Raw genomic sequence first — 20,468 nt, 5'->3', positions numbered from 1 at the left:
TTACACTGTCCAAATGTATTGGAGTCAACGCAGTGTCCAAAGAAGAATATCTGCGCAAACCTGTGTGTGTGTGTGTGCTTTCTAAGAGAGGTAATCAGATCTGTTCCCTCCAATCAGACAGAGATTGAATTGAATTGGCTGTCTGTTGTTGTGGCTGTCAGTGGAGGCCAATAGTGGATACTGAGGGAGGGGGTATAAGACAAAAACGACACTCAGTAGCAGATAGTGACACACACACACACCTTCGAAACAGGGCACTTAAACTAAATTTAGAGAATGCTGCCTCCTCTCTGTCCAATGATACCTGTTGTCTTTCTCTCCCATCCATTTATTCCTGGAAAATGAGTGATCCATCCGTGCTGCTGTCTTCCTTTCCACCAGTTTCCCGGTGTCTTCTTAGTCACCGATTTATCCATCCACTTTTTCCAGTACTATAACCTAAGAGTGGTGAGGTGCAGTCAATCCCTTTCTTTCATTAAGACACACTTCTCTGCTACCACCGTTCATCCTAGCATCTGTGGCCACACAATTTTAGAATTCAAAGCACCTGGCTCAAGGAGAGGAAGATTTGCTTTGCCGACTCCTGAAAGGTGTGTGTGTGTGTGTGTTTGTGTGTGTATCTGTGTGTGACTGTGGCAGTAGTGAGTATACTGTATGATCCTCTCGGTAAGTTCAGCTTAGTCCTGTCCTCCTCACTTGTTGTTGTGGCTTTGCCCGCTGCATCACTAACCACAGTCTCCATAGCAACTGTTTGCTCCTCGCTCGTAATTTGCGCAAAAAGCAAAAAAATGTCCCAATGTCACCTGCAGACTCTAATAGTCTCGCCCTGCGGCGCTGGTTTGAAGCACTGTAAATTGAAGCGGCACGACTTATGCGTGTTTGTTGTTGACAGGCTGCTGTTTTTTGTGCAGATCTTCAGAAAACCTGGAACAGCACAAACTGTATGCAATACAAAAGAGGAATTCATAATGATTAGAACAGTCTCTCCATCTTGTTTTAAATCCATCCCTGTTGTTGGCTATTACATTTAGCCCTATACTGTTCTCCTTTTTCTCATCTGCCACATGTAATATCTGGATTATAACGAACTATGAAGAAAACTAATGGTCGAAAATGTGTTGCCCTTAAATAAGTTTCTTTCACTTAAACTGTGGATGTTGAAGTGATAACAAGAGAAGAGAACATTAGAGACGTAGAGATTTTAGCAGGGATTTTTTTCTTTTCAGTTTCATGCTGCTTGATAGTCCTCTATCCCTCTTTTTCTCGGACAGTGGCTGAATGAATCAAGGAAGTGGGCTCATTACACAAGATGAGACAGAGAAAGATAGAATGGGGTGGGGGGGGGGGACAACAACTTCAAATGGCTCCATATTTTCATATTTTCGGAGAGATGACTGCCTTGAGAGAAAGCTTTGTTCTGGCAAACTCTTCTTGGCATGAAAGGAAGTCCTGCTGTGTTTTGAGGAGTTACCTGTGTTTCCTAAAGCTTTGAAAGATGGGCCTCTAATGTTTGTTTGCCAGTCATACTTTTGTGTGTGGACACACACACACAAAAGCACATGTTGCACAGACTGTGGGATTTCAAAAATGCACACCTTTGACACCTAATATAACGTATTATAATATATTACATAAACTCGGCACAAAAAGTAAGGAAGTTTGTGCTTGGTTGATTATTTCTTTGTCGTAGCAATGCTGCTTGGCAATAAATCTTATGGACTTACGGAAAGCCGGTTTATTTCCCTTTTAAATGGTGCCACATTTGTAAGGTAAATGCATCATGCAGAGTTGAGTGTGTGGGCTGCGCCCATGAAAAAGCTGCCAAATCTTCTCTGCCAATGTCAGGCAGCTTATTCTGCTATTGAGTCTTGTGCGGCATCTCCCTCCCTGGAAGAAACAAGGCTTGTCATCATTGGAGGCGCTCTCAATGCAGAGAGATATCAAGATGAGATTCTGCAACCAGTGGCAATCCCATATATCTCCACAGTCTGGGACTGAACTTGAACAGAGTGGGTTTATCAAAGACTACTTCCAGAATTTGCAAGTGGAGAGGATGGAATGGGGGAATTGTGGGATCAGCTTAGGGCGTGCTGTTCGTGCCAGAGTGACCAACACAACCACATTGGCTGTGTATGGTTCTTCCACATGCTACTGAGCCCCCTGTTTGATAAATGAATAGTCTTCTTTCATCAAACTTCTATCATCCAATCCAATAAACGACAACAAACAAGAGTCAATAGCAGAAAGATTTGGCAAGTTTTTCATGGGCGCAACCCACTTACTCAACTCTGCTGCCCAACCCACAGATGCCTTTACCGTACTAATGTGGCATAAGCATAAGATATAATTGACCAAACTTTGTGTGTGCTCATCAACCTATCCAACAGTGGACTTTAGTGTCGTTACACACTCAGCAACAGGGGACCTCCATGCTAACAGGGACATTTTTCAGGTTCCCTTTTGCTAATCCTTTAAATCATGACAATCCTATGGTGATTTTTTTGCCAAGAAGGGACCTGCATGTGTGTGATTGTTGAAGACCGTACTCAGCAGTGCCCCCACTGATTGGAGCAGGGATTACAAGGACTCATTCGCACATGTTGTTCTCTCCTATATTGTCTGAATGCCTTTAGTGGAAGGAATCAGTCTGTTGAAACATAGTTCATTGTCTTTTATAACAAAATATGATGGTTTAGCTTTTCAAATTTGACAGTGTACTGAAATAAAATGTTGTGTTACAGTAGTTTAACAGTAGGCTTTTGGAAGTGAATCTATCCTTGAGCTGACCTGTGTAAGAGAGAGAGAACAAAAGTGATAGTGTAGTCCACGAGGGGACAGCTTCTTTGATGCACTGTCAGAGTTCAGAGCACACAGCTGCGCACACACACACACAAAAGAGTCACATGCACACATGTAATCCTTGGTTAGTGAGGTCAGTTGCCTTGTAATTAAACCAGTGCAAGAAAAAAGTCCACAAAGAGACCAGAAAGACAGAGGTTATGCTGGGTCGTGGAGACAAGGCCCAGGACAATAGAGAGTATGAGAATGAAGAGAGTCAACTTGATGGAGAACAGCCTCATGATAGAAGACCCATTGTTGGCTCCTTATCAAATGGGGAACATAGAAACAAATGGCATGCCATGAAAAGGGTAGATGCTGACACCAACACCCAATATGACCTCAGTACTAAAACACTTTTTTTTTTCCCTAAAACAAAAAGGAAGACTGTTGTAATGGATAACATCATTCTGTATGTTGATATATTTTCTTTTAAGAGGGTTTGTTTTAAATGTAGATGTGAGACTAACCTGCTCTGATAAATACAGCAAATAAGGAGCAGAGACTATGCTAGATGCAGATAATGACATAATAGGCAGAATTAAAATGACGTTATAAATGATCTAAATATCAGTAAACTAGATGCAGCGCCATCTCTATTGTTAAAATTATTGTTACAGGAGTGCGAGCGCTGGCAGTGAAAGTCCATTTTCAGATTTAGTTCTTTATGTTACAGACTTTCACGTTGCATCATTTTATTTTATGTTTTTTCCATGGTCTATTCGGGGAAAAGGGAATACACTTTGTCCAAACCAGGGACAAATGTAATTCCGCAGAGGTAGGGATAAATAAACCAGATAAATGCTTAAGTCTACCCCCTACCCCAATTCTAAAACCAACCTTTAAAAAAAATCCCCTTTAAAAAGTGTGAGGATCAGACGAAATGTCCTCACAAAGATAGATTCAAATCGATATTTGTCCTCAGACGTAGTCACACAGAGATGGCTCATGTCTCAGGCTGTGTCTGTCATCCAGGGAGGTGAAGATATGGAAAAACGAGAATGAAACAGAGACAGAGTCTGAAATTTTTTTTTTTAATTTACTTCATTCATCTCTAAAGCCTAGTCTCACGATGTTGAGTCGCACAGCTTTCTTCCTTCGTACATCAATGCCAAATTAGTTAATTAGACTAAAATGATGTTAAAACCTGCTGTACAGTTAGAACACAAATTATTCATAGCAAACTTAGCTTTCTTTAGGGTAGACATAAGAGCTCAACAGAAGCATTTTCATTTAATAAATGCGTAGAAAGTGTAGTCATGTTGCAAATCAGGCCCAGCGCTCTTTTTTTTTTTGATGAGTGAGTGGCAACAGTACTTTATCACCGCAGTTGACACCTGGTGTTTCACCTCAGCAGCTGTGTTTTCAGAAAATGTGCATGTGCATATCTGCAGTCAAGTGTAAACTTCTGTGAGCCAAATCAGTCTGCCAGGATTAAGCATGGAGCTGAAGGGGGAAAAAAAAGTGTTGTTTCCTTGGCACATGCTGTTTGTGGGTTTAAGAGTGTCTGAGAGAGAGAGAGAGTGTGAGTGAGTGCCTCATCTGAACATGTCTGTGATAGGTAAAGGGAAACAAAAACTACCCTGCACACACAGATTCACAAACACACATGCTGCACTGGGGTTTGGTAGTAAGATTAATTGAAGACTAAATGCCGGGTTCCCTCATGTGCTGTTGAGTGTTTGTTGGGAACCATCCTAACTGTAGTTAAGAGCCTCTGGGTGCTGCTTCAGCGAGAGCACAGTAAAACAAAGTCCAACGCTTTGCCAGCCACTGCACACACAGTACAGGTATCCTGAAAGTAAACAGCAGAGTGAACAGAGAGCATTATGTCACCAACATGATGTATGAGACATATATATACGGTATATTATATCAGATGTACTTCCCGTCACAACTCAGAAGTAAACCAAATGTTTTCTACAGAGAGCTGTTGTACTCAGTGCCTTCAAACCAATGGCTTAAATCTCTAATGTCTAATGAAAATGAATGAGCTGTTATGTGACACTGGATTTACACTTTGGGCTTGTACTTTTGACAGCCTAGATACACATGAGCAGGAACACAAACTGCACAATATAAGATTGTCTTCTGTTTCTACCTCATCTCCCTCTTGTCTTTTCTCTCCCCCACCTCTCCGATCTGTCCCTCATTTTTCCTTTCACCTCAACCAGTCGAGGCAGGTGCTGCACATCTTTGAGTCTGGTTCTGTCAGAGATTTCTTCTTCTGTTAAAAGGGAGTTTTCTCTCTCCACTGATGACTAGTAATTGCTCATTGTGTGAATTGTTGGGTTTCTCTGCTCTGCATGATGTTGTCTATGTACAGAGCCTTGAGATAAAGTATGCTATGATTTGGCGCTATACAAATAAAAGTGAATTGTCTGGATGCTTTGGTGGGTCATCTTGAACCAATATGGACATGGCAGGAAAAGTCTCTGAATAGGCCAAATAGTTTAACAAACAAACATAGTATAGTATTATATCAGTTACTAAGATACTATAACCACACAGAGCAGCTGAGCATTATAACATGAATGAATATGATTAAGAGGAAAAAATCTGTGCTATTTGTGTAATTTTGCCATGTCCTTCATATCTCAGTGAGTTCATTGCTGCCACAGACAGATCTACAGAAATACCGTTGTGATAAATGGTCATTTTCTGTTAAAATCAGATGTAGATGCTTCTGTTCAACCATCAGTTTATAGCCTTTTTAGGAAAATGTTTATGACAAAACATGCAGAGATTCATCCAGGTCCAAAATAGTTCTGGATTTATGTTTTCTGTGACTTCAAACTAAAATAATTTAAACTTTATTTCAGTAACTCGGTGACTTAGTATTCCCAATTAGGGGCCAGGACATGTAAGAGCCAGTATTGCGTTAATTTAATTTAGATTAAGTTTAAATGATTAACGCAGGATTACATGTCACAGTGTAATGTGTCAACAGTTAACTGTTGGCCTTTAGCACATCTAAGTAGAATGTGATATCGTGGACCTTTGAAATAAAGGTTAAGTCAAAACCCCTTCGTCTGACATCCCTTTGGATCTTGACACAGACACAATCACTAGGGAATTAGACTGAGCCCAAAACGACAATATTGTCACCGGGGAAAACACTGTGGGAACATAGAGAAGCTCAGAGTGTCCTGCTACTTGATGATTGATCGCCTGGATACGCTTGGAAACATGTTTGTTTGTTTAAACCGCATTATTATCGATACATTGTCATTAACGACAATGGCAATCTAAACATTTAGCAAAAAAAAAGGTGAAGAAAGTAAGCACAATAAATAATCCAATATCCACATGTATAGTCTCTTTTCTATTGGACAAAACACCCACTGAGAGCATCTGCCTTTTGTGTATAATGACAAAGAATACAATTGGCATTCACTTTTTATATCAAATGACTGAATGAATCAAGTCAAACATGTCTGGTTGTAATGGGAAAATAATCGATCCAAACCCACATATACCTGCTAATATCATTGAAAAGGGAGTATAAGTTATCCTTACCTAAAGGAAAAAGGATCATACATAGATTCTGGATTCTTGATCCTATTTAAGATACAGGGAAAAGAGCTTGTAGAGAGAGTGATGTAGGGTCACATGGGAGGTGGAATGTTGCATCATTGCCAGGGGTGATGCCAGAGGCTTCCCTTAAGGACTAGCCATACTGAACCTGACATCACCTGTCATCTTTCACCTGTGGAAGTGTGGTATATGTGTGTGTGTGTGTGTGTGTGTGTGTGTGTGTGTGTGTGTGTGTGTGTGTGTGTGTCTGCCTGTAATCTTCTAATCCTGAGTGACATTTATCCAATGAAGACCTCGCCCATTCATCCATCCATTACATTCTATTGCTCCTTTACATCCTCTGCTCTGGCTTTGTGTTCTTCTCTGCATCGATGCTTGATGCTTCAGACAAACAAACAAATCTCTCGCTCATAAACACACACACACACATATATATGTATACGTTTTTATATTGTGGCTTCACACATTAGAATGTTCAGAGATGAGAAAGGTTGAAAAGGGGGCTTTTGTGTTGTGTTCACCCCTGAAGCAAGTGGCCACCAGAAGTCTCTTTTTTTTTTAGTGTTTCATCATGGTAGGTGTGTGGACGTGGTCATGTTTCTGTGAGCGAGGAAAATATGAAGCCTGTGTGTGTGGGGGTGTGTGTGTGTGTGTGTAGAGCGGCCATGTCAGATGAAATAGAAGATTTTTTCATTAGTTGTGTTTGAAGCTCAGCAGGGTCACAGCAATAGAAGGCATTTAATTACAGCAGACTGAATGCTTCCCTGGCTGACACACACACACACACACACACACACACACACACACACACACACACACTCTCCCTCTGTCTCTTTCAGGGAGGTCTTTCACCGACCATGTTCCCAAAAGGTAATAAAATAAAATAAACCTCTCAAAAGGGGAAGTAACCCTGGATTCCGAATCCCGCCACCTTTTTTTGCACCTTTCTTCTCCTCTTGGCCTTTCTGGACTCGTCCCTCTCTCTGTGTTCTCTTGCTCAGTGTGCTAAGTATAGCAGCAGTAATAGTGATGGATGCAGATGGAGGGAGTAAGGTCTTAAATGTCAAACTCAAATGAAAACCACTGCGCCACTGAGACTAAAGCAGCTGGATACTTTCAGTGTTATTTAACACTCACACATTTACACATGCACACAAAAGGTGAAGTCCTGCACAGCAGACTGTGTAATAATAGCAGCCATTGATCCTCAGACAAGGGCTCGGCGAGTGATCGGGTTTCTCGTCGGAAAAGTGGGAAACAAATCTGAGTCTTAATATGAATCATTGTGACTCACACTAATCGCGTGAAGCGCCTCACGCGCTACGCTGTTCCCATTAGGCTGGAGTCACACTTTGAAAAAACGTCTGATGATTGTAGTGTCGTGTTTGCAGCTAAACAAAAACCTGGAATACAATTAACCTCAAGAAAGTCAATAAATAAATTAAGGAGCATATTTCTTTGCAAATAAATAAAGGTTTATTTTTATTGTTACAGTAATATGGATTTAAATTGAAAACATTGCAACGATATATTTATCTCAGAGCGCTACATTATTGTGTACTGCCGCTAAATGTTTACACGATCATTATATTAATGTGCCACTAATGATTATCACTCATTACTTGCACAAGTGAGCACCAAAAGCTGCAAATTAAGATGCACAGGATGAACAGGCTAAACGTAATCATCTGCAGTGATTACTAAGCCATTTGATCTAAAGGTCCCATATTATGCAAAATCAACTTTTTAATCATTTAAATCCTTATATTTGAGACTCTGGAGGGCCTATCAATCGCCAAAATGTGAAAAAAGATGACTCACTCATGTTTTTGTGGTCCTCCTCAGTCCAAGTACAGAAGATGAAACACAAGATGTTGACTTCCGCGCTCACTGGGACGTCATAAGACGCTAAATTCCTGGAATTGTTGTCTCCGGCTCCACAGTGCAACACAGAGTCCTACACACACTTCCAGCCTCAGAGGATTTATCTGTCCAGTGGATACATGTTATATATGACGGCAATGTGCCTGCTAGAGCCTGCAAATGATCACTTTTCCAATTGCTAACTTTTTCAATTAGCTCCCAGTAGTCTATGTGGCTGATGTCATTTCCTGTCCCTTAAGTTTCGTTTTACTTGGACGCTGGCACCAAACACGAGGGCAAACGCTAGTATCACATTAAAATGACGCACACAAGCAATGTGAGAGATTTAAAGCGGTTGATTTTCTTGACAGGCAGCTGTTGTTTGCACTCAAATGAAATATGACTGTGTTTTTTGTTTTTTTGTCTTTTCCACACACAGCAGGTGGAGGAAGGGAGGGGGAAGGGGGTCATCATAGCTGTTGACTGTTGCACAGCGTGTGCTTGTTTACTTGTGCACTCGCCTGTGTGCGCAATTCGCAGGACTGTTTCATGTTTAATGAAGGCAGTATTTAAATGTCTTCAAACAACTCTGCATTGAACAGAACTGCACTCTGGTGGTTTAATCACTCGCTCTCATCTCAGCCCAACTGAGATGTGACACAATAGAGAGTGCCGCACCGCGGTTCCCCCCTTCCTCTCTCCAAAATAGGGACAGATGTTCCTCAGCTCGTTTGTCTCTAAAGACTTTGATGCAGGCAGTCGTCAATTTACGACTGTGACTAACACACGCGTAAACACCATATTTGTGAGTGTGTTGTTGTGCATTCTCTGATAACAAGGACTTTGTTAACCTTAAACATTTTCCGTGATAGATTCTAGAGTAAAAAAAGGACTTTTATTCAGGTGATGCAAAGGAATTTTTTTTTTTTTTTTTTTTTTCTAAATGGGCATGTTTGTGTTCGCCTGCAGACAAAGCAGAGGGAGGTGGGAGATTAGTGTTGGACAGAGATGATTCAATAGCCTCATAGACAAAGATGCTCTCGCCCGTGGTTAAAGAGCTCATTTCTTCTACCCTGCAAAGCTGTAGGGACTCTGTGTGAATGGACGGTGTGCGAAAGAACGAGGAGAGGAGGAGAGGGACCATTCCATCACTCAGGCTATGACCTTCCAAGAGTCACGCTGTTATAGAGTACAGAACTAATGCCTCAATATATTATCTGAATATGCTGCATTATCATTATGCGTCTCTCACTCTCGCTATTGCTCCTGCAGTCTTTCACACACACACACACACACACACACATACACACCGGGAAACCCACACAGATGCAGGCATGTTCCCGCTGTACAGTATTTGATGATGAAATGTTTGCACGCCGCAGGTCAGAGATAGAGAAACTCAATGAGGTAAAAGATGGAGCGAGAGAGAGAACAACAAAAAGAAAGTGAGTTTAACCTCACGAGTGGCCATGCTCTCTCGCTCGCTCTCTCGCTCGTCTCGGCTGTGTATTGCATATGAAGAGGAGCGTTGTCGTCACTTCAGGAGATAACATAGAGACTTCCCGAACAAGAGCAAGGTCAACATGCACGCACTGTTGCCTGCACTCACCGATACATGAGTGCAATACCAACAACCTCCCACACAATAGAGGTGAGAAGAGAGAGAGGATTGTTGGACACGGGGTAGATGAGGGCAAAATGTCACGCTATTATTTTGCAGCGGAGATGGGTAGAAAACGAGGGCCGTCACGGTTTCTGTTGTTGTCCTGCCAAACTTCATCGATCAACGTGTCTGGACATATTGACCCGCTTCATTCATGCGACACCACAGTTTAATTCTCTGATTTGAATTGGTTGCATAATAATGTGTGGCTCTGGATCAGTTGACCTATGCCACGGTTGTATTTTCATGAGATTACTGTTCTGCGGTCTGCGTGATTGATGATCCTGAGGTAATAGCCCAAGTCTCTGGTAGACGGAGGTCCTTGACTGGAAGATGTACTGTGTGTGTGTGTGTGTCTGCAGGGCAGGATCGCAGCGAGGCGGCTCTCATCAGACGCTTTAAAGGCGATGGCGTACGCTACAAGGCCAAGCTCATCGGCCTGGACGAGGTCACTGCAGCCCGGGGAGACAAACTCTGCCAGGACTCGATGATGAAGCTCAAGGTAAAGAAAGTCTCTTCTGCGTTCTTCTCCTCGTCAATTAAGAAGTCACTGACTCTTAGAATTTCCTGCTTAACACTCAAACATCTGTTACTCTTTAGAGCTTCAACACCTAGGAATAATGTAGTTGCCTACACTAACATTAAATTCCATGACCTATAAAAACTACTGCACATTAATAGCCAATCTGCTGTAAGTGTTGGTCCATAAATAGTTCTTTAACTTTATGCATATTTTAAATCTTAAATATTCATGTGTTATACATCACTAAGTCTGCTTGTGTCGTGTGTACTGGTTTGTTGCGGCTTTTCTATGCAAATTGCTTAATGAGAGGAGCAGAAGAAGATGGATATGAAAAGCAGGGCTGATGGAATTAATAGAGATGAAGACGACGAGTGCAGTAGGTGTAAGGAGGTTAGCCATATGGAGGAGAGAGGGATCGTGGTAAATGTCTCATTTGCACAGACAGGAAAGATTAGAGGTAGAGGCAGGCAGATGGGGGCAGTTAGCAAATGAGAGAAGGCACGTAGGCAGGGAATAAGTGGGATGATAGGTGGGAGAATAAAGATGAGGACAAAAAGCACATTCTTAAAAATCTATTTATCAATAAAAGTCCCGTTACTCATTCTGTTTTATGGCAAAGACATTTCCTGAAAACATTGACTCACAAAAATGTCCCCCAGTCGTCAAAAGAAATACACTCACTTTTGCTTCTTTTCTTCGTTTTTTTAATCTATAAAAGCATGCAGTTCATGAAACGCCCTATTCATTATTAATGCAACGCCATGTAACACGTGCGGCCCCGAAATACGATTTCAGCTGAAATAAATTTAAATTGAGGAAATTACATTTACGTCTTGTTTTGTGTGTAGTGAAAACTCTATCCAGCGGAGGCCTCGGAGGGTGAGGAGAGGATAGACAGCTCATTGATCAAACAGCTTCCCTCCTCCTCATTTATTCAGACAGGAAATCCATCAAGTCTTTTCCTCTGATATCTCCACCTCTTCTTTCACACTGCTCCTCCCTCTTCTTATTTGACTCCCTCAGTTCCTCTGATCTTGCTCTTCTTTTGTCGTCCTCACCTACGTAAACACAGGAGGGGGAAAAAATGAGGGAAAGTTTGTGTCTTAGATGAAATATTTTTTTTTAGTGTCCGTCACTCCGTCAAGGGACAACGGAGACGGCAAGTGCTGCGATTGGTCGTCAGGACAGGCCGAGCTAAGCTGCTCTGTGCCGGCTCACAGTGCGCACCGAGCGTCCACAGAGGCGGAGCTGATCACCGCCGACAACGTCGCTGCCAAACTATAAATATGTTATATCTTAATACACACAGCACATGTTTAGACTCGAAATGGCTAATTTCTCACCTCAAATTATCTTAAAACACAGAAAAGTGAGAAACAGCCACCGTTTCAATGTTATTCAGCTGCAACAACAACAACAACAGTCTTTCTCTCTCGGACGCCATTGCTCACTGTAGCCAGAAGCACAACAACCTTGCGTGGCGACCCCTACTGATCAGGCGGGAACTTGCAGTGCGTATCCGTCACCACGACGGAAGAAGTATGACGGCTCGAGTGGTCTCTGTGGTTACGCAGTTGGAGAAGTATAATGTGGCCTTAAAATATTCCCCCTTTTTTGCATTTGGCTAAACAGAGCAAATATAGTTTAATATTGGACATTGGATTTTCAATTTTCACCTAAATGTTAAATAAATGTGAATTTGCTACCGTTATTCACAAAAATACTCCTTGAGGTTCTGTGTGTAACATTTAAGAAGGTTTATTGGCAGAAATTAGTACCCATAAATGTGTTTATATCAGTGCATAATCACTTTAAAATAAAACTTTTTGTAGCCTTAGAATAAGCCTTTTATATGTACTTGGGGACTTGCTTCGTGGAGGTTTCTACAACAGACCGAAGGGACAAACCACCGAGAATCTGCACTTTGTGCTTCGACGCAGAAGCTGACTATGCAAACAAAGAAGAATATTGGCACTCTTTCTGCTATGCAAAGGCCACCGTAGTGAGGATTGAGCAGAAGGGTTCCTCTGTTTGTGACAATCTCAACATTAAATATCACAAGTTCTTACACATTGGATCCAGCAGGAAAATAATCTTTTAGATTACAAGTTTGCCCAATGGTCCTCATGAAGACATCTTTCCATTACACAGTACATAACTGTCTTTGTGTGTGTGTGTGTCTGTGTTTGCTCTTCAGGGTTTTGCTGCAGCAGCGCGGTCCAAAGGAGAACACAAACAGAAGGTGTTTCTGACTGTTTCCTTTGGTGGGATCAAGATCTTTGATGAGAAGTCAGGGGTAAGCTCATAAACAAAATGTGTGTGTGTGTACTGAAGTGTGGACCTGAATGCAGCATTTGGGCCTGTGCATGTTTGTGTGGGTTTCCTCTGGTAATGAGGCATCTCTATGAGAGGGAGGGGCCCCCAGGGAAATCAGGAGGCCCTAATTGAAACCCTGAAAACAAGACCTCAGTAGATGAGAGAACATGGCTATCCCATTGTCTACCTCTTTGCAAACAGAGGCAGCACAGGTGTTATATTACGCTCCAGGATTATGCATTTTCCATCTTACATGGCTGCTTTTCTCTCTGACCAACTAGATCAATGACTCCAGTTGTTTTCCCTCCCTCTTCAATGAGATTTTAAAATTGCTACAGCATCAGTCATGTGTTGACACCCTCTGAATTTAGTGGTGAAACCCTGTTGCAGACTGACTGTGCTTATACGTCAAGGAAAAGTGAATAAATTGTTATTTCTTTTTAAATTTCTCACTCAAGGCTTCTTTGACAGGCGTTATCGAGGTTCACTCCCCCAAATTGACCATATCTGTCGCCGTATCCTTGAGAAAGAATATACTGCCTACATTCCCCAGGATACTTGGTGTTCTGGATAGACTAAACAGGCCATTTCGCCCTCTTTTGCTGTTAATAATGTACAAGTGTTACCCCATTAACCCCAGGAAACCAAAGAAATCAATTTGAAAAGGCAAATTTACCTATGTGTGTTAGTTTGCTCTTATTTATATTGTCAGCTGGAGTGACCCAGCAAAGGCCAAACCATTAAATAATTGACCGAAAAATACTGGAGCCTTTATTGGTCCTTCTGAACAAACAAACAAAAACATTTCAAACATCAATTTCCATATAGGAGTTTTAATTTGTATCATATTTGATACAGCGGGTCACAGTGCTCAAAGAACCTTTTTTTTCTTGAACAAAAAATACACAAACAAATACAACAAATACAATGCAGCAATGGAACTGGCAGGGTGGAAGTCTGGAAGACATAACATTTCAGATATTTTGACTAATTTCGTGGTTCACAACCTTTATATTTTGAGTGATGGTAGGCTTGAAAACAGTTGTTCAGACAAAGATGCACTCTGCATTTTTCACAGTACACATGGGCAACGTGGCCTACGCAGTGTTTGCATCTCTGTCGGGTTTCCCATAATTTTATACATCGGGTTTTTCAGGGAAAAAATTGTCACACTGCTCATGTGGAGGGCTCAAAAACTCATGTATCACATATGATACGTTTGGCGTTATAGGGCTAAAAAAAAGATATATAATGCAGAATTAACATCTGCTGTTTGTGTGTGTCATGTAAATCTGTATGTTTCACTCTGCTTTGTCGGACTGTGAATGTAATCTGCTTTAGGTTTAAAGTGAAATTTACTGGTCAACTCTTGGCTTTAGAAGCCGACATAGGAAGCCCGAGATTTACACTTCAGCATGAGCTGGGTGTCTGGGACACTGTGTGTGTATGTGTGTAAGTGTGTAGCCACCAGCCTTCCAGCAGTAACTCAGAGGTGTGCGGTGTCAGACAGGACAGTGGCCTCCCATGCGGCAGCCGTGCTGCATGCAGCCAAACTCATCTTTCATGAGTCTAGTCCTTTAGTCCGTCCCTGTTTTTATCGCTCTCATTTTACATCTCTGCATCCAAAGACAGAGAAGGGTCAAATCAAAGCGTTCCAACACTAATGTTGTGAGGCTGCTGTTATGTTTGAATGTGGTTGATGCTGTTGGTGAAGTTTTCCATTTTTCTCGAGTCTGTGTTACATTTTTACCGCTGTGATATGTTGCGCTGCATTCGTCGTTCTCCTATAGTAAATGTGTTTTTATTAGGCTGTTGACTTGCAGCGAGGCTGTTCTCTGCTTCTCCGACAACAGATGAAAATTTACTCCAACGTGCAGCTGCCACAAAGCTGTACATTGACTCTGTCAACTGAAGTAAACTAAACTTATCACAACTCAACTCTCAACTAAATACATGAAATAGAACAGAGGAGGCATGGAGGCAATGTAGAAGAGGAAAAAAACATCAAGAAAAGGACAAAAGAGAGAGGGAGGATGAAAGGGAAGGGATAGAGACAAACTGAAATGGCGATAAAGTCAGTGGGCTTATGTCAAAGTAAAGCTCTCAGCAGGGAATCCTTGTCCTCTGTCTTTGTACATAAATATTAACTACATAGAGATATGCTGCCCTTACCAACCACTGCTCATGGCCAGGGAGGTGGAGAAGGAGACACACAGAGAAAGAGAGAGAATGACTCTGCTGAGGTTCAGGGATCTTGACAGTCTCATTCCCCTCCTGTGCATCAGTCAGCCAGATGGGTGGATGGATGTATTGGTGAACAAATGGATGGATAGCCTCTCTCTTGGAGGAGGGAAGGTCGTGCAGAGTAGAGGGAGGTGGTGCTTGTGACGGAGGAAGAGAAGACAGGTGACATTAATCTAGCAGAGGGCAAGCTATAGCACGTTTTCCCCCCTCACTCTCTCTTTTCTTCTGTCATCCCCTTTCTCAACTCACACACACACACACACACACACACACACACACACACACACACACACACACACACACACACACACACACACACACACACACACACACACACACACACACATAAATACACATAGGCACAGATAGACACCGCCTTCTTCAACCCTTTTTGTCAATGGTGTCAGGGCCGATCCAACACATCGGGTCAAGAACTTGCAAGACTGAGCTCGACGACCCGCTGCTCTCTCGGAGAATGAAATCTGAAAGATTAAATTAGGGCCAGTTCAGCTGACAACCAAAGACTTAATTGAATATCAAAAGGTGGAGGAAAGAGACAAAAACAGAATTCAAAGAGGCTGCACAGAGATGCAACTATAAAGGCGAGTAACACAAGGAAGGCAGTGCAACACATAGGGGTCTCCATGACATAATCTGGGTCTTATCAAATGGATTGTACGTGTAGATGCAGAACATCCTAATTACTGCACCTTTGTGAATGAGAAGTCTGCCCTTTAGGGAGAAAATTATTGTGCTTCAAAGCTAACTGCGAAGCTCAGTCCTGGTCCTCTGGTTGGAGACTGAAGAGCCTCTGCATGTCCTGAAGATGTTGTGCCCCCAGGAAGGAGATGTGAGGATTTTGGAGAGGAGAAAAAAGACACAATCCTGCTGCTGCTGCTTCTTCTCCTCCCTTCTTATTCCCAGCGTAACAGGGAATATCTCGGTTCAGTGACCACCAACTGCTGAAGGGCATGGTACCCACAGTCCCTCAGAGAGACTGTGTGACTATGTATGTGTGTGTGTGTGTGTGTGTGTGTGTGTGTGTGTGAGAGAGAGAGAGAGAGAGAGAGAGGGACCGGTAGTGCATATAAACAGTGCTGCAGAAAAGAGAGTCCACAGTCAGTATCGACTTTTTTGATACACCCACCTGTTTATGCAAACACTTCACCAGAGAGTACATCTATTTAAGCAACTGCTAGTTGATGCTGCCAGACACATGGACCTCAGCAGTGACCCCCTCCTGAGATTTAATCCGAACATTCTGATGAAAAACTTGTCCAAGAATGACGCAACAAAAACAGCTGAAATGTCAAACGAGACAAAGATCAGGAGAGATAATTATTTTAGTTCCAGTTTTTAAATGTGCAATAAATAACAGTTCAGTTAATCTGGTGTTTACCAGAAGAGGGGATTCTGAAGTTCAAGCTGACTCAACAATCACCTATCATTTTTTTTCATCAATCTGCCTAATGCAGCTTTAAATCAAATTCTTAATATCAAAGTTAAAGGTGCATTATGTAATAAATCTAAAGCAACTGGCCATAAAATCCTCCTAATATGTCACAGAGACTCAGGAATAATGTTCATATAACAAACTGAACTCACCAACAACAACAGTACAGACAAAATATTTGCATTAAAAAATATTTTGCAGACTGCAAATCATGTTTATGTTTTGAAATCATGTTTTGGCATGTGGCGCCACCTGCCGCCATCTTCCAATCATTGCAGTCAGTAGAGTCTCAGCTGCAGAGCAACCACGGGTTGCCAGTTACGTCAGAAAACGAAACCTAAAAGACCTCTGTATTTTGAATTTGAATGTAGTAACTGTTTTTGGCCACATTCTTACATATGGCAACTTTAAATCTGGAAAAACCCAAATATGAAAAGGTCACACAAATGGTGCACAGTGATTCCTAAATTAGATTTTAGCATGTATGATCTTCTTTAATCATTTTAAGCAAAAACTTTATTTCAAGGCCCTTGTAATAAGCTGAAATAATAATTATCTGATAAGCCATATAATATAAAATAATAAGACATTGTAAAATTCTTATAAACATACATAAGTCCATACTAGTGTGAATAAAAGCATAATAAAGAGCTGTATTGTTGCTTTTAGGATTATAGGGTCTATAGGGTCTTATTAGAAATTTGCTTAAAAATAGCTTATATTATTATTTAAATATTAGCTTATTAGTAGTTAATCGCAGCTTATTACACAACTTACGATGAAGCATTTCTGTATCAGGACCATAACTGTTTGAAGGACAAGGTCCGTCCCTTTACCTGTCTTATTATTTTCAAACAGTGTTATTACAAGATTCCACACTGGTGTATAAAGACATGCGCTATTACCAGATATCAACCAATACGACATATTTATATGTGATGTGACTGTTCCTGTGAAAACCAAGACCCCTGTGGAATATCCTCTGCTCTTTGCTAAATCTGTACATGGAATGGCTGCTTCGTACCAGACCTGACAAACAGCGTCCTGAGAATCTGCACATATGAAAATGTGAGAGTCTCTTCTCTCCGAGCTTTGCTTGCAAAAACAATTAAATTCACGGGATCATCTCATTCCCTGCTCTTATTGAATCAGAGTGCCTCTTTGTCACCTCACCACTCACCCAGACATAATTCAATAACCTCTGTAAATGAGCTCTGCGTGCATGTGTGTGTGTGTGCGTGTGTGTGTCTGTACTATACATGCACTGCCTTCGCCGCCATTTACAGATCAATCAGTGGAGATAATAATAATCATTACACTAATTATCGAAATTACCAGTAGAGGACTTGAGTCATACAATGATTATCTGTTTCTGCTGCGGGGCTCCAGCATGTGCTTGTGTGTGTGTGTGTGTGTGTGTGTGTGTGTGTGTGTGTGTGTGTGTGTGTGTGTGTGTGTGTGTGTGTGTGTCTGCACCAGTTCACCCAGTTTAACTGGCATGACTGTGCCGTGCTGTGTCTCTGACACATGGCCCTGCTGCTGTGTTTATCTGTGCTCACTGCAGAAATGTTCATAAATAATACATTATACAATTCCTCTGCACAGAGTGATATAAAAACTTGTCTTTTCTTTTTTCTTATATTATAATAAAATGTTTTCTGGGGGTCAGAAAAGTCTGGTTAAATAACTACAAACTGTGATTATGGACTACAAAATAATGTGATTGGGAACTTTGAACTGTGTAGAGCAGCATTACACCTGTTAGTTTACAGCCTGTCAGAACTTATTGGAAGAAGAAGAATAAGCTCTCTGTGTTTTTTACCCTCTATGATAAATATTTTGTCATTAATCCTTGGCGAGCGCTCTGCAGAGTGATGTTTAATAATGACATCAGTCATGAGACACAGCGCTGCATCAGGGAAATAGCGTAGTGTACTGATTTTCCTTTTTAATACAATTACAGCCTTTGTCACATCTTTTAATATAAGCTCTATGGAGTAAATGCCAGCACTTGGTCTGAAGCTGTGTCTTCCTGCAAATATTTCACGGTGAACGCCTTGTCAAAAATCAATGAATGTCAAGAGGGCTGCAGTGCTTTTACTTTGAAAATATTGTGCAGGTAGTTGCAGAGAAACTGTGGATCTCACAGTAAAAATAGGAGAGAGGTCTATTGCTAAAAAAGTGTGTCTCTTGTGGCCACTGTGAATGCTGTCATCGTTTAGCCTGTGTGCTAAATGGAAAGTGAGACACTGCAGATGCACCACACAGAGACACACACACACACACACACACACACACACACACACACACACTGGCCTCACTTCTGGAATATCCTTAAACCGAGCAGATGTGTGTATTTAGCCTCTGATGTATAGCTCTGTAACCCCTACCATGCATTCAAGGGCTACTGGGTCATTATGCTGACTGTGTGTGACTCTGCTCCCAGCATGCAGCTGGCAGAGACTGTAACAGCAAAGCAGACATTTAGTGTGACTTAACAGAGGGACGTCACATATTTAGATGTGACTTGTGTGTGTGTTGAGAGAGAGAGAGAGAGAGAGAGAGAGAGAGAGAGAGAGAGAGAGAGAGAGAGAGAGAGAGAGAGAGAGAGGGCACAGATGAAGTGATCAAGTCGACAGCTTGCCGAGCTGTGATTGTCACTGATCCCCCCCTATGTCCTCAGGAAAAACACTGCCATCTGCCACGGGCAATGCCAGCTTGGCACTCCCTATCCAGGCTAAACAAGAGAGGGCAGGGGAGCTAGAAACAGTTTAATAAAGGATACAAGCTCTCTGTGTGAGATGCGTTTGTTTCTCTTTGCACACTTGAGGGCATTTGTGTCATTTTTTTCCCTCCCCTCTGAGTTTCCCACAAGTTTTTGGAGCAGTGCACAGGAATTTTGGGGGGAGTTCTTCAGTTGTCTTTTGTATCTTTGTCTATGACTGAATGGCTTCATGCTGCTCACTATTGATGCCAGTTTTTTTAAATGTCATTTGATTTCTTTTTTTTGTGCTACTTGCCAAAATCATTTTCATTAAGGTCCTTAAAGTATAGGTAATGAGGAAAACAGTTTAGTTAGCTGCAAGGATGCACTGAGGACATCAACCTTCAGAAATATTCAATTTAAAACATATTATATCTGTAAAAATCAATACAATATCTCACAAGTTCTAGATTAAAATGACTAACTTGTACTTTCCTGACTACATCCGTGTCAAACTTTCCAGGTCCTCCTACACCACCATGCAGTCCATGAGATCTCCTACATCGCCAAGGACATCACAGACCACCGAGCTTTTGGATATGTCTGCGGGAAGGAAGGGAACCACCGCTTCATGGCTATCAAGACGGCACAGTCGGTCAGTGTCTGCATGGAAATAGTGTGTGCATTCCAGTGCTTTACATGTGTTTGCACGTTAGGCCCCCGTGCGCTGTGTGTAGCTTAATGTGTGATCCATCAGAGGCTTTCCTCAATAGCCTGAACCTCTTGACATTTAGATAAGGACCCTTGAACATGTGCTCGTGCTTTTGTGCTGTTCATCCACAGGAGAGCTCTAGCTTTAGGTTTTGTGTGTGTGTGTGTGTGTGTGTGCGTGTGTGTGTGTGTGTGTGTGTGTGTGTGTGTGTGTGTGTGTGTGTGTGTGTGTGTGTGTGTGTGTGTGTGTGGACAGGTTCATGTTTAGTCCTGCAGCGACCTATTCTGTGTGATATTGAGTACACTTTCTGCACCTGTTATGATTCCTGTTGCTATTGTTGTGTCTGTGTGCCTGGCCTGTTTAGCCTGGATCCAGCTGGCTCGCTCTGTAGCCGTATTGATTTCCCATAGTGAGTCGATGAGGATTTGAGTGTGTGTCACCAGCTCTAATGGCATATCCATCCTGCTAGGGCCATGAGCCATTGCTCTTTGACTTAGACGGATACACACATACACACACACACACACACAGACCAGGCTTTAGTCAACAGAAACACCAGGTACGCTCACACAATAAATGTTGCTCACCAAATGCTACGCCATTCTCATCAGTCAA

General features: G+C 41.9%; 1 protein-coding gene across 1 annotated transcript in view; it reads left to right on the top strand.

The window, feature by feature from the left end:
- dab1a (DAB adaptor protein 1a) overlaps positions 1 to 20,468 on the top strand; it is a gene marked incomplete at both ends in the record, with an annotated part of 46,959 nt that overhangs the window by 5,783 nt on the left and 20,708 nt on the right. The window contains 3 exons of the mRNA XM_083888073.1: positions 10,264 to 10,403; positions 12,622 to 12,720; positions 19,665 to 19,796. Of these exons, the coding sequence (XP_083744199.1) occupies positions 10,264 to 10,403; positions 12,622 to 12,720; positions 19,665 to 19,796 (371 nt within the window). The remainder of the gene's footprint in view (positions 1 to 10,263; positions 10,404 to 12,621; positions 12,721 to 19,664; positions 19,797 to 20,468) is intronic.

This window comes from Microchirus variegatus (assembly GCF_963457635.1).
Source record: "Microchirus variegatus genome assembly, chromosome: 4".
NCBI lineage: Eukaryota > Metazoa > Chordata > Actinopteri > Pleuronectiformes > Soleidae > Microchirus > Microchirus variegatus.
Note: the sequence above shows the minus strand (reverse complement) of the source record. Positions and strands in the feature narration are given on the sequence as shown.